Source organism: Dermacentor silvarum, chromosome 6 (assembly GCF_013339745.2).
Source record: "Dermacentor silvarum isolate Dsil-2018 chromosome 6, BIME_Dsil_1.4, whole genome shotgun sequence".
Lineage (NCBI taxonomy): Eukaryota > Metazoa > Arthropoda > Arachnida > Ixodida > Ixodidae > Dermacentor > Dermacentor silvarum.
The window spans coordinates 149,409,110-149,423,880 of record NC_051159.1 but is presented as its reverse complement, the minus strand read 5'-3'; the positions used below and the strand labels follow the sequence as shown (position 1 = coordinate 149,423,880).

The 14,771-nt window shown below is 50.9% G+C and overlaps 2 protein-coding genes across 3 annotated transcripts in view; one reads left to right on the top strand and one right to left on the bottom strand.

Moving 5' to 3' along the window:
* The first annotated feature begins 118 nt into the window (after nucleotides 1-118).
* The window catches only part of LOC119456213 (serine/threonine-protein kinase minibrain), a 106,432-nt gene continuing 91,779 nt past the window's right edge, over nucleotides 119-14,771 (top strand). For both annotated transcript variants that reach the window (XM_037717852.2, XM_037717851.2), the window contains exon 1: nucleotides 119-301. The gene's annotated coding sequence lies outside the window, so the exon portion shown is untranslated. The remainder of the gene's footprint in view (nucleotides 302-14,771) is intronic.
* On the bottom strand, nucleotides 5,593-13,204 carry LOC119456964 (WAS/WASL-interacting protein family member 2-like). The gene is made up of 3 exons (XM_037718784.1): nucleotides 12,719-13,204; nucleotides 6,616-6,785; nucleotides 5,593-5,809 (listed from the first exon to the last, which is right to left on the bottom strand). Exons 1-3 carry the CDS (start codon nucleotides 13,202-13,204, stop codon nucleotides 5,593-5,595), a joined length of 873 nt encoding a protein of 290 aa, XP_037574712.1.

Genomic DNA, 14,771 nt, shown 5'->3' with positions numbered 1-14,771 from the left:
TTATGTATGATTTTTATTCCCAATATTTATCGTTGACATATAATTCGTATGAGCTCGTGTAAACGCGCACAATTTTAGCGCCGACTGTACGCAACTGCAGCGTCTGGCGCTCGGCCTAGCCGCTTTTGGCGGGAGGAAATGCAACGGCCATGGATAAACGAGATTCAAATTGAATCGTTTTCCGCGCCATTTTAATGTGTTCGAGATTTTATTTTGGGTGTTTGTGCCTTCTGGATTACTTTTGATTGGATTACCTCACCTCTGCTGTGTATTGAAACAACCCTGGATAGCCGCTGTTGAGGTAGGTGGATCATTTTTTGTGAGGCTGCGTGGCAATCTCGCGCAAGCCAATGCGCCATGTGGTTATGGCGTTGTCCTTTCAAAGGGGAACATCCAATGTTTACAATTGTATTTTCGTTCAATCACCTCTCTAAATGCCCACCGTAGATCACTATGAGACTACGGAATGTATTTTTTGAGTTAATGCTACTGCTTATAATGCAAATTTAATATAAAGATCACCTAGTTCCGTTTCTACCCCGAGAGCACATTGCGCACAGCAACACGTGAATTTCGGTCGTGTTTACTTCCCTGCACCACACTTTGCTGAAACCTTGTGTGTAAATCAAAGGAGGTCGCCCATTAGCAGAGTTCTTTAGTTCTGTTCATTCATAATCCCCATCGTTGACGACCCTCACTGCCGAACAGATACCTCCGACTGCGGCAATCCGCTAAGCCTTGCAGACGCCGTTCACGTTGGGGACAGGGCGCCGCGTTCCTTATCGCCGCGTCCGTCGGTCAGTCTGCGTTATCCGACGGTCATCCAGTGTCGGCCCGCAGCTCCCCTGTGTGACTCGGTATCGCGATCGCGCGCATTAAAAGGCACGTGTGAACGATACCCCCGATTCTCCCGTTCGTGCATCTGAGATCGGCAACTGGTTTGCTTACTCGTTTGTTTATTCTCGCGATTAAGACGGGCGCCGCGCGTACGGCGCGTATCGTAAGCCACTGTTTGCCTGAAATGGCTTCGTTGCCGTTCCATCTCCTCTGTTATTTCGCGGTGCTGTGAAATTTGCGGCGCGTAGTAACAAGGGGTCGTGTACAATCAGCTGACGACGCTTCTAAGATGTCTACATCCGGGTGACTCACAGACGAAGCGATATGCGGTGCAGACGGCGCTGCCGAAAAAGAAAACCCAGCGTTTCCTCGTTCATTAACGTTTTGACCTCCCGAGTTTCTTCCAATTTTTTTCGGCTTCTAATGAATTGGGCGCCGCCAAAGTGGAAGCGGTGCTTTTTGTCCCATCGACGCTGCCTCTTTTGGCGTATTTTTTGTGCTCGCCACCGCAGCGTCGCGTTCGGCTCTTTCCTCGCCCTCTCCCCACAGCCGCTCCCCCTCTCTACAGGCTGGCCGCCGTTGTCGTCTGCCGCTTCGGATCGGGGACGCCATATTTGCATGAAAAATGCAGTGTATGTTGTGTCCTCCTTAGCGGTGACTGCACTGTTACCGTCTGAAAACAGTTGCCGTTGGTCTATACTCACCAATGGGACCTTTCGTTTGGCTTCGCGAAATGAGATAACCCCCGTACGTTTCATTTTTCCGCACGGCCGTACTATCTTTACAATTTTTTTTTTTTTTAGTCTTCGCCATGGCGCACGCTAGCGCCGCTCTGGTTTCGATGTTCGGAGTGGTCCGATTTGTTTTGTTTCATGTCCGTCTAGCCACGCTCTCCGCCTCGTTTCCTGTGTGTTTTCATTCGACCGTCAGCCGTCGCATGTCAACAAAACAGCGTGGGCGCTGTATTTTAATTGCCCGTTTTCACTCGTCCGGCTCTTGCATACCCTTTTTGAGAGAGAGCGGTACGTGCTTGATAAATTCGTTCACCAGCCGTCCAATGCGCGCAGGCTCCTGATAAATTGATGAGTAATGAGTCTGAAGAGAGTGTTCTATTTAAAAACTAGCAGGGAGGGACGGGCAGCGGTTGATCGAACCACCAAACCGAACTTGTATTTTCACGTGCGGCTTTGCCAGGACGTTATGGTGGGTTTAAAACATTATGTGACAGACAAACGCAGACGTGGATGTTGGCAACGATAGTGATAGATACGGTAGTTGTGATTCTAGAATAATGTGCAGCAACATTGGCGGAAGTTGGCGTACAGGAGGAGGCGTCGCAAATTCGGAAGGATATACGAGGAAGAGACGGTATTAAAATAAATAAATACAAGCCGTATTGTCGGGGCGGTAAGTAAGTTCGAATTGTCGGTGTGTCTCCACTAGTCAAGCGTGAAACGTGCTCATTTGTTCGTATTCCGTCTCTAAGGCCAAATACGAGCAAACGCACCGACACAGCTCTGTTTCCAGCTGCTGGATTCATGTGTACCTTTGTATATCCATGCTTTCATCCTTGTATGGCACCTTGATATTTGCAGTGCTTCAACGGTTGTTCTGTATGTGTTATGTTATATAAGGGACTCTGGTTATACTGACGCGTCGTAATTGGGCAGTCCATATCCGGCACGTTCTGCTTTGCAGAAAGAAGCGCGTGGGATGTCTTTTATGCTTGTGTGTCATATTCAACTCTGTTTCAGCTTAATATATGTAACATATAGACATGCCTGAACTAATTATAAATTATCTTTTCAGCGTACATTCATGTGCCCCGTGGTCATAAACAGTCTCAATGTTGTTGCTCAAAGGGAAGGTTGATGGCTAAATGAATCGCGGTTGGGAACAGGCCTGTTTCGCACTCAGTTCGTCTGAGAATCGAAAACACAGCTTTAAATGCGGGCGTAAGAAAACTTTGTTCGCGGAAATGAAAACGCACAAGGATATATGAAGGATTGATCTCTCCGCAAGACAGTCTCATTTGTCATTGCCGAGTGCTCACAGCAGTAGCGTACCCAGGATCTCTGCCAGAAGGGGGGGGGGGGGTTGACAGTTTGCCAATACCATCTATATAGCACTAATTTCAATTTCTTCACGGGAAATTGTCAAAAAGTGCGCTTTTTGTGAGTGTGCAGACGATCGCGCGTCTTGCATCTTAGTTGCAGTACTCAAATGCGCAAGGAAAGAAAAGGGGTTAAGCAAAAGAGGGGGGTTAAGTCGGCCACAGGGGGGGGGGGGGGGGTTACAACCCCCGAACCCCCCCCCCCCCCCCCCGTCGGTGCGCCACTGGCTCACAGCAAAGGTAGGTACTTCATGCGTTGGAAAAACGATGTGACAAAATAAGAAACGCAAGCATAAGACCAGAAACGGGGAGAAATAACGATTAATTCGTAAGCAACGCTTTAACTACTGCTAACGAAAAAGAGTTCAAGGAATCGGTAGGGAGCGCTTTTTGTTGCTCATTATTAAATTTTGCAATGAGCCCGCGAACAAGGGAAAGGGAGGAGGGAAAAAAGGAAGATTAAACATTGTGCTGGTCTACGTTAAAGCAAGTTCGCTCTGCACGTGCCCTCGTGAGAGGTATTTATTTATTTACACTCGGGGGTTTGCACATTACATAGGGAACGACATATAATAAGAACTAGAAACAAACAGTTGATAAAAAAATAAACACGAGACAGTCGACACATTTGTACAAAAATAAGTATATAGAGCTGGAAGAAAGCCAAGCTAAAAGACGGCACCCGCTAAGGGTCGCAGCTTTTTAACCAAGTCTAAAACCATATGAAAGCACTGCTGATGGAATATCAATTCACTCACCAGGAAGTCATAGAACACTGCGCACAATAGGTACACAGTCGTGATCAATATGAAGGGAAACATGTATTTTTTTTTTCAACCGCCCGTAGGGGCTACACACACATCCGTCCCTAAAAGTTTAATAGGGAAACTTATTGTTATGTAACAAGTTCCTAGATTTGAGCCCATTTTCGCGAGTGAACGTGGCATAAAAAAAAAGAAAAAGAGAGAGAGAGAGAGAGAAAATTGGCTCTTCCCTTTTATTTTAATGACTGTACACACTTACTTTTTTTTTCTGTTTCTTGCTGTATTCTCAGACTACAGTTCCAAATATATCACAAAGAAAAGCTGCGAAATAAGTAGTAGCCGCCTAATATGAAATGTCATGTGATATCGACATGACTGTTATGTGTCTATGGCCTGATAAAATTAATTAAAAACATTGTGCTGAACCTGCCTAAAGCTCACGTAGCTATCGTAATAATATTGTCTGCTTCACTACTCCGCGTAAATGCTGCTGATTAGCTGTTCAATTGTAATCGCAACCATGTCGGGGCTCTGGAATGAAATGCTCGCTTAATACTGGTAATTTTAATCTATGTTGTATCATCATTAAGGCGACATACTTCTCCAGCTGACGCGCATTTAAGCATCACAAATGATTACACGGACAATAAGTGGTGTGGAAATCTACGCCCCGGCGACGGGTCTCTCTCTGGGTAAAAGAGACCGATCTCGAGGCTATACGTTTGCTAACTGCATGCGCCGGAAGCGATTGGGGAGCCGGAAACACGTCATACACGCTATAATCAGTGCTCAATTCTTTATTTTCAGTGTTTGCCGTTTCTAACACGCGCTTTTCTTTTTCTTTCTTTCTCTCTCTCTTTCGTTTTCTTTCTCGAAGACTCATGAAAATGCGACATCCGCGTTTCATTCTAGTCCGGAGCAATGAGCGGTGTTCAAATCTCACCCCATCGTCTGGAAGGCCGTGCATTGCCGTACTGAGGGTACGCTGCGGTGTATAAATCGCACCTCCAGCTACTTTCAATCGCTGGACATCTTCAATGAAGTTCTCACTAACTCACTCAAGTGACAACAAACCGTAATTCCTAACATTATACCGTTAAAATCGCGACGCACGTTTCAATCGAAGACAACATTTTCCATTTCTGGCCATGAAAAATTGTGCGCACGTTAAAATTGTATTACTTCGTCAACGCGAATCTTTTGTAGAACCGGTCCAGAACTATTCCTCCAAAAGGTGCCGGATCAGGTGTAACGGGCCATTGTAACGGTGTAACGTATGAATGCAGCCGAAATTATTTTTCTCTTTAGGGCCTCTTTAATCTCCTCAGCCATCTAGAAAGGCGTTCCTCGTATTCACTGTGCGATATCCGCGGACTTTGTTGCCGCACGCTTCGTCAAACGACTTCTCGCCCTCCTCATGCGCCGCCGTAGTGAGGTGTCAGAGCGAGCACCTGGCTTACACCCTCCAGGTTACTACTGCACCTAGTCAGCGCCCCCCCCCCCCCCCCCCTCCATCACTGCGTTCTTGTTCTATGTTTACTTGGCGCGTTCTACAATGGTATGAATAATCACGCTGGCACGCCCCGGAACTTCACCTCGTCGCCGCGTGTATACATAGGAAACCTTTCTGATTGTTACGGCCGTTTTTGAACCTGTAATGTACTTACATAGTCCCACTGCAATCTGCAGTTCGCATTTTTGAAAACTTTTTTCTCGTGCTCTGAAGGTGCTGTTGAAATGGCAAAAGGAAAAAAGAAAATTTCTGCATGGATGCTTCTTGAGCAACTTATCGCCGGCACGAGCGATGTCAACAGTGCGATGTCGACAGAGCGGGCTCCTCTCTCTCTCTGGCCAATCGCTTTTTTTTTTTTTTTTTTTTTATCTCGGTAAATCTATCACTGGATCGGCACGCGGCTCCGACGTTTCCGCGTTCTGCAGCTCCCGGACGTCGTCGACGTTTTGCACCTCGTCGGTCCGGTTCGTAGGAGCGGCTCCTGGAAACCGGGGCTTGTCCGAAACGCTGCCGTCGTCGCTGGTCGGCTTACGGCGCACACGTGGATACTGCATGCGCGCGCCGCATACTTGCATGCCATGCCTGCAATCAGAAGACGGGATGTGGTCAGATCAGCTTACACAGCCATGTGTACTATATGCCCCTACACATGTGCCGATGACCGCGGCTCTGTCCCCTGCGGGATTTCGCAAACATGCAGCAGGCTGTACCTGAATATCCTCATCACGACAAATATCTGTTTTGGAGCGCGCATTTCGTCTAATAAAACGAGGCTCTTTCTCGCCTTCTCAGACGCTTGGCGTGTCTGCTCCCTCGGGTTTTTCGCCGAGTAAGTTTTGCCGATCCCGGAGAGAGAGGAATAGTAAATTGCGCCGGGGTTCCAGAGATGGTGTAATCGAAACGGGGCTCATCCTGGACGTCTGTGTAACGCGAGTCTGCGTTCATGTAAACTCGGTTGGTTTTCCGCGTTGGCGAAACGTACCTGGCGCGGACAGCGTCTATACCTTCTTTCGCAGACACAGGGGTCGCTATCGCAGCATTCGAAGCGCGGGAAAGCTCATCTACTCAGAAGTATAGTACGAAGCCAAGCTACAAAGGAAACCCGTACTGGTTTCGGAAACCACGTTTGGGTTTCTTTTTTATCTTCGTGCTAAAGCCGTGTGTGTTTGCTCTGTGCCATCGTGCTACTTTCTGGTGTGGGACAGTTTTGCCTTTCGAGAAGATATACAATGCCGCGCCCTACTGTTGTGCCTTTCCAACGCCGCGGTGAAGGTGCGCGTGCCCTTCTCACTGGGGGGCTACGTAGCCGCGTCGTCGGTCTGACGCCATTTAGCGGTGACGAACTCTCGTCGCGGCGGTTCTGCGATAACGAGAGCGCCTCCGCGTGCCAGCGGCCGGTCAGCTGATAGCTCGAGTCGCCGTGTGGGTGCCTAGGGGGAGGGGAAGGGAGCGCGGGCGGCACCGGTGGTGGGTGGGAGAGGCGAGGAGGGGTGTCGGAGCGCGGACCCGGGGGCGCTATCAGCTTGCCCCCCCTCCACTCCCTTAGTGTCGTGCGTGCCTGCCACCCAGAGGCGTGGGATGCCCCCGCGTATCTGGGATTTCGTTCGTTCGGCGCCGCGGCGGTGCTTCTCTTCCATTGAAGAGCCGCGCGCCTTTCTCCTCCTCCTCGGCTTGCTTTCACCAGCGTTGCGGAGAGCAGCGGCGGCACGCGGAGTTGAAAAGGCCGCCGATGCGGCGACGCGTTGTTGCCATGCGTCGGCCCAAGTCCTCTCCCTGTTGCCTGGCGTCGTAGCAGCAGCAGCAGCAGCCTGTTGCGTAGCTCTCTCCCCCCCCCCCCCCCCCCGGCCTTTCGCGGTGCTCCATTTTACGCGCGTCGTCGCTACTACGTCGGCACGAGCGCGTGGAGCGGTGCGGAGGCGGAGGAAGGAGAAAGCCGGCCGAGAGGCAGCCTCGTGCTTTGACGTCATTGCTATATAGGAGTGGATCGAGCGTAGGTGGAGCCCCCGTTTGGTTCAGTCGGTAGACGTTGTTTATGCGGGTTTTCCGAAAGTTCTGGCGCGCGAGTTTCATCTATAGCTGATAGCTGCAGTGAAAAGCTCCATCTCGGAGAACCCTCCCGTTCCCGCTTCGTAGACTTTTGATTGTTCCTAGAACTGCTTTAAAAAGGAACCTCGTCCTCTTGAACGGAAAGCGACGCAGAATCGCGTTATTTGTACGGCTCATCCTAATACATGAATGACGTGACCTAGCTTATAAGCGGCGACTCCGTCACCAGCTCGTATAACCCTACTTGGCGACAGTGGGACTATAAAAAGAAATTCTGGAGTGAATACGTCCCCAAAGTAAAAGCGGGAGCGACGCCATCTTATTCGTGACACCGTATAGCTTGTAGTTAGAAACGGAAAGCCTTCTCTTTCCGCTTCCTGCGGGTTTCTATTCACCACTCGGCCTGTATGAATCTTCCGAGCCACGCTTCAGAGGTTCCGGGTGATCATTGATCGTGGGGGATGCATATTACCGACGACCACGACAACCACGTGTCGTCGCCAAGCTGCAGACCCGGCGAATCATGCCTGCTCCAAATGTCGACAGAAATTTACTGAGAGAACCGTTAAAGCTCGGCACAATGCAATTTCGAGACGGTGTTGGGCATGTTGAAGCTGATCTTTAGGCGCGTTGTAGATCATTACCAATATGATTAAGCAAGAAGGCGTGTCGTTGGTCTGATGGGGTCATCATAAAAGGCGTGACAACAGCGAAAAAAAAAAAAGAAAAAAAAGGAAGAAAGAAAAGCCCAAACCGAGGACGGAGACGAGAAGGATATCGCACGAGCACTCATGTTTTGTTTTTCTTGCCTCCGTCCTCGGGTTTTTTTTTTTTTTCTTTTTTTTTCCGCGCTTTTCACCAAAGTTTTTGTCGCGCATTGGTTCTCGAACAATTAACAGTGCTTCGTTGAATAAATATCGGGCTTGTCGTGATGAAACTGGCAGAAATAAAGGAACATATTCTTGAGCAGAGTTGGGCTTGCTCATCGCTACAGGTGAACAGCGCAGTAAGCTGTTTACAAAAACGGAGACAGGCACAAGGGCTGTGTGTGCGTGTCTTCTTTGTGGCTCTATTTGTCTTTGTCGGATCCCTGCGCTGTTGCCGTTTAACGGTGAACGTAATTCTGCAGAAATTTCTATTTGCACGTAGGTGCCCCGAGGGCGCGAACACTGACCACTTTCAAATAAACATTCGAATTTCATTCTTCCGCCTACTTCCGCGTTCGATATTTTTTCCCCCACCCATCTCTTATGCAACGCCTGCATGCCTGCACGAAACGGCCGCCGAACTTGCAAGGCCGCACCTCTGTTTGGGCCTCCATGGCAGCCGCTCGAGTTTTCGGCGCACGCGTCCCCCTTTATCACGCATCCGTCGCGTCTGCTTAGTGGGTGCGAAACAAAAGGTTTTAACTGTCCGCCCCTGCCGCCACCGCCGTACGATTTCCCTGGTGCTGGCCTCGCCGCAACCTCGCTCGCCTGCCGTTTCTTGGGGCGCGGGTGCGTGAGCGCGTTTGTCGCGCCCGGGCCAGGCGAGAAGGTCGCCGGCGTCGGTGCCTTGCGTTGCCTCCGAGATCGGGCGCGCGCGTAATCTCTGAGGCCATTATTTCCAGCAATGGGTTTCGAATTCTGGCGCCACTGTTTACGCGAGCTGCAGGCATGGCGGTTCAGCCAACGATGGAATTGCGGACGTAAAAAAAGAACTAGGAAGAAGCGTCAGGTGATGAAATAGGAAACCAGTAAGTAAATGGCGGCCCGATACGTGATCACGTCACGGTAAGTTTTGAATGTCTTCTATACCGCTGTTCCACAAGCACGACGGATGCGACAGCTTCAGTCCCGAATTATGATCGACTGTCGATAAATATGTGAAATTTACTTTTTTTTTTTTCGTTTTGTGAAGGTGCAGGATAATCCATTCAAAACAAGTCAAGGTGGTAGAATGACACTCAAGACACTGTTAGGTGGGCTAGTTGGTTACGAGTATTATGAAACATGGTATTTACGCCGCAAATTTTAGACGGAACCACGGAGCAAGAAACCTTCCTCCGTGGACGGAACACAGCGAGATAGACAGGACTAAAGCCGATTCTTCGGCGTTTGTCCTGTGTAACTTGCTCTGTCCCGTCTAAATTTGCGCATGATAGAATGACGCTGCGCATTCTATATTAATTCGTCATACAAATGCTTGCTTGGAAGTTTAGAAAAATAAACTGTATCAAGTAACGCCACAAGGACTTCTGAAGCTAAAAGCACGAATATATAGTGAAATCCATGTACTATGTATGTACCATCCATCATTTCAATGGTAGCTTATTAACTATATATCGCATGCAGCACTTAGCTCAGTTCCATAGGAAATTCAATGGTGTCCAGTGCCGTTCAGAAGGGAACAGTTGGAAATTCACCGGGAAGTTCCACCCAGGGAGTAAAGAACCATGACTTTGGCGGCGTATGTGTATGCTGTACTGAGGATACGTACCCTCCGTTGTTTCACTGCGTAAAGTCGGATAACATCAGCCGGCACACCTGTAGGTGTGTAGTATACAGGCAGTGTACGTATATATAAGCCTATTCGTTATGAGTACTGTGTGTGAGCTATTCAAGCAAGGCAGCAGCAGATAGCAACCACGGTCACCTAAGACTGGGAGCTAGCGTTCGCCCTGAAATCCTTGCTTGAACCTTCGCTTCTTTTACACTGCCCGCGACCGTGTTGCATGTCATGCTGTGTATATATATATCTGCCGAAACGGGTCACCCAATCTGGCTTCTTTAGCAAGTGCCGCTTCTGTGCCCCGCGATGTATGTACGTCGATCGCCCTACGTGCTGTCTTTCGAAAATGTCCTCTGCCGCCGCGAGAGTGCGTGCTACTCGTTTGTTGCGCCTCGCCCATGCAGGTTGTTGTCTTATAGTATATCGCAAGTGCGCGAGGGTCAAGCAGTGTGTGTGTGTGTGTGTGTGTGTGTGTGTGTGTGTGTGTGTGTGTGTGTGTGTGTGTGTGTGTGTGTGTGTGTGTGTGTGTGTGTGTGTGTTTTGCTACACCGCTTCGGCCACTGTGTAAGCCACAGTGACGGCAACAAAGGAAGTCTTTCGGACGAGATCAAGGGATTTGTTGGGCATGGCTTGCGGAACCTTTCCCGTGTAATGCGCCCGCGCCTGTGTTGGAGCGCGGGGCGCGCGGGAAATCCACCGCCGCCTCTGCGGTGGCACCTCATAAAGAAACTATATACTGCCAGGTGCTCGCGATCTCACGCTGGGATCACGTGGTCGGGATTATCCTCCGGGGCCCAATCCCTCGCGCGGCGCCGCGGGCGACGTTGCATGTTGTCCGTGCGCGCGAGAACCCAGCAAGCTTCTAGAGTTTGCGGGACATCTCTCTTAGCGCGTTCAATCATTCACACTCGGCGGACTCTTGCATAGCAATCCCGGAATGCAATCAAGATAGGCTTAGCGAGTTCGCGATCTTTTTTTCTTTTTTTTCTTTTTTTTTTTTCGGGCTAGTGAGCCGGAGGACAGCGGAGGCACTTAATTCGCGCTTCCGGGTCGCGACCAAAAGTTCCGCCTCGTGCCATCTCCTCTGATGTCCTCCTACGAAGAAGAAATTGTTTGTTGTACGTATCGCTTGTACGTCACCAGTGACGAGCAGCCGCTGATCGCTAAAGTTGCATACCTGTCAACTCTTCCGAATTGTTCGTAAAGTTAACGAATTTGGTCTCGTTTCATAATTTTACGAATGTGGCGTCAATATTTACGAAAAAAAAATTAATTCAGTTCGCTAGAAACTTTCACTCTTTGGTCTTCGAACCGTCCGTTATTGCAAGTATTATTTTCCAAGTTCTCTGCAGCTTTCGTGCTGCGTCTAAAGGTATAATAATCGTTAATAAAGTGCGTATGGGGATCCCACAAAAGGTGTGTCCCAGGGCAAGCTTAAAAAAAGAAATGCTTGCTAATCCCCTTATCCACCTCGGTATTGTGTCCGCGGTATTTCGCGAATTTTAAGTTCAATAGTTGGTATAGGTATGTAGGCGGTGACATCCAGTTAGGCTCGCTCATTTTCGTGGCGTCATGACGTATAGATGAACTTTTCAAAATCTGAACCAGTTGGGAATTATGTTTTGAAGCGCGGTGGAGCAGATGGGACGGGGGAGGTGCAGTATGGTTGTGCGGGCGGAGCCTGTATTCTTACTTTGTCACTGCAGCTAAAAGCGTTGGGTAACCTCTGCTAGTGAGTTTTCAACACCTAGCCCCGTGTTGCCTCTATGCCGTATTGTCGGAAGTCAAAATTAAAATAAACTGTGCTTTCTTTTTATTAAACCTAACTGCGTAAATTAAAGAAAAAAGAAAAGCCACCGCGTGACGGCCTGCAGCGTGTAACCGTTTTTCGCATGCGTGCCGTGTTTCCCGAACATCGATAATTTCTTCATTGGCGCAGTTCTTGGAGTAATTGGTTGTTCATTTGAATAATTAGTTAAGCACAGGAAGAGTAAGGGATGGAAAATTGCTACTGACCGCGACAACTGTCCTAGCGCAGTCTGGGGACACCTTGAACTGCGGTCAGCAGTGGAGGGGAATGTGAGAGTAAAAGGAAAGAGGATAGTAAAGGAGAACTATTTACATATGTTCAATATAGCGACTAGGTAAAAAATATCCATAGATAGAGGGATATCCAAACGCTGACTTGGCAGGGGCCATGGGCTGTGCATACTATCTACACCCTTTTTCCGTAAGTGCCGTTCTCCATTAGCTATGGCTGCGGTGATATCTTGTTATCACCCCGATATTCAGTGGCGGACGCCCGAATGCTGGCTGCTAAGGAAATGCTTTTACCTATCGGAAAGGTTTCTTTATTCGGGCTCTGATTCTTGCTCGCGTTGAACGCGCAGAATGTGTTCTCAGCCACGGAGCGAGAATTCACACTCCTGTCTTTTGCTTCGGCTCGAAAGGGGTCGCTTGTCCATCCATTGCTTGGCTGCAACTGTTCGTGCGTAGCTTGATAAGTTTATATAACGGGGAAGATAAGGAAAGGGGGAAAAAAAAAAAGCGGTCTTCAGCCAACACTTCCTTCTGCGAAGGAAAAAAAAGAAGGCCTATACAACCCTCGTTATGCCGATTTACGGTGGCAATAACCAGTTGGTTCGTGCTCCGTCAGCGTAAATCGCGACCTTCACTGCTGAAGACACAAGGTCATCTCATCTCTTTCTCGAATTCTTCTTTGTCGCTTGCATAGCGGCGTCGCAGCATCTGCGAAAAGTCGTGCCTTATGTGGCCCGCGACATCGGTGAGGCAACCGACGCTGCCGTCTCTGCACAGCTTCTAGACTGCGCTAATGGCGCTCCCTCGGCGACCTGATGAAACGTGACTCGCATCCGGAGCGCGTACACAGGAGCCATTCTCGGCGGTATGGTGCCTTCTTCGACGACGAAACCTGGCATTCGCGAACCCGCTCACGTCCGCCGGCGCTGCTGCGCGCCGCAGCTGCCAGTGTTGGGCGCCGCCGCGCGCACCACCGCTGCTGGTCAAGCGGCCAGCGCGGGGCGCATTGCGCCACGCGGTTCGCACGGCGAGAGCTTGTACCGAGGGCTGCAGACTGGGTGAAAGGGGCTCGCCGCCGCGTTCTCCTCGTCGTCGGTGCCGCAGACAGCCGCCGATTCGAGGCTGGCGCTCCGCAGCTCCCGACCGCGGGGCCGCCGGAGGTGGTGGAGGGATCCGGGGAGGGAGAGAGGAGCCGAGTAGGGAAAGCGAGGAGGCCGTCGTGTTGTGCCGCGGCGAGCGACGTGCGCTGTGCCGCCGCCGCTCTTGTTGCCGTGGCAACAGCGGCAGCGCCGCTCTCGCCCTCCTCTGTCCGCCGGTTTCCGTGGCAACGGCGAGGCTGGCCCGAGCGTTGTCGTCGTCGGTGGTGGTGAACCCTCGGAGCTGCTGCCCTGCCGCTGCCATGCACCGGCCGGGGGCCTGACGGCGGCGCCGACGCCCGAAAATGTCAAGGGACGCTCGAGGGCTGACGACCCGGCGGCGGCGGAAGGGGGCCGCCGTCGCGCGTGGTGCGGGGGAAGGGGGGGGGAGCGCCTAATGATTGGCGCTATTTTGCGCGCCCGCTTCTTCCCTCTCAGGTGGTCCTTCTTCGCGCTGCGCCGCGGCTGGTGCCGTCGTTAGGGGCTCGTTTTGTTGCGCGGCGGTGTTGTGTCTCGGCGGCTCTTCTCTTGCCGGCCTTCTCCCGCTCGCTGCGGGGCGAGCTCGGGGCAGCGAAAAATGGGGCCGGCGACGCATCGCGCGCGCGCGCCCGTGATCGCCCGGTGCTGGCTGGGTGGCCGCGGGCGAGCGACCTTGACTGCTGTTGCGCGGCGCTCTCCCTTGCAAGGGCTGCTTCTCTCCGGCTGCGTGCCGGTGCGTGCGTGCCTGCGCGTCGTCCGCCGCCGCTGCTCCTCTCTGCTGCGACGTCGCCAGGTGCCCTGCTACTCGGTGCCGAGACGACCGCGAGGAGAGCGCGCTCTTGTTTCGCGCTCTAAAAATAGGCGCGCAGCCGCCTGCGCGTTCTCCTTCCCTCCTCCTCCGTCGCGTATACGCTGCCGCACCTGGTCTATCCTCAGCCGCCGCCGCGTGGACCTCGAGGCGCTGGCTGTCGCTCTTTGCTAAACGCTCTCGTGTTTTGGTCTCAAAACGTGGGCTGCCATGTATGTTACAAGAGTGCAACGTTTTAAACCGTGCACGGTCTTTAAGTTTAGTTAGCCGCGGAATATATGTTCCGATTTTCCGCTCGACAATTGTTTTGCCATGATATGTTTTTCTATGCATTTTATTACTTCCTTGAAGAAAAGGGGTGTGTAGGGAATAACCTGTGTTCTGAGTTTGGTCGCACAGAGCAGCGGCTGTAATTGACGCTGCGTTTTCTATTATTGGACCCTTCCAGTGATTTCACGGTTGCTGAGGTATCGGTCGATGATTCTGTTTGACGCAGGATGTAAGCGATTCCAAGGCTGAATTGGTGTAAACTACGATTTCGCCCCGAAAGAACGTGACATTATCAAGAACAAGTCCACATTTTCGGCGTGTTAGGTATTAGTGCCATTTCCTGACTAGGATGCAGCATCGACGAACCACGCGCTTAGAGCGTTCCAGCGCAGTGATGTTTTGTCACAGTCACCGATGCTGGTATTAGCCTTATTACCTAACTGGGTTGTTACGGCATTGAAATCGTGTACAGCAGTGCCTCCTAGCCGTTGAATCTGCGGAACGTATAAAGGACCACTTCCGAATCGCGAATCGTGGTCCACAGACTCCACACTATGCCGGTATGCGTGTCGTCCGGGTATGCAGGGCTGCTCGTTTTGGCTGGCTTTGTGCGACGCCACATGAACTCAAAAAAGTGGATGCTGCGGAGCCTGTGGAAGTTGGCAGCTGCGCAAATCCAACTGAGCAGCGGTACGCTGGTCTTGTTTTGGATGTTGTGTGCCACACTCTTTTTTACTGGAAATGTTTTGACCACAGGAGTGGCACGAATATTCGA

Bases quoted from the DNA above. Each gene is read 5' to 3' on its own strand.
- LOC119456964 (XM_037718784.1), bottom strand. From the start codon at position 13,204: ATGGCAGCGGCAGGGCAGCAGCTCCGAGGGTTCACCACCACCGACGAC. The intron at 6,786-12,718 runs GTGAGCGGGTTC...TCTGGGTGGCAG, and splicing joins GCGCAGCAGCGCCGGCGGAC to GCACGCACGACACTAAGGGA. The intron at 5,810-6,615 runs GCACGCGGAGGC...TTCTGATTGCAG, and splicing joins TATCAGCTGACCGGCCGCTG to GCATGGCATGCAAGTATGCG.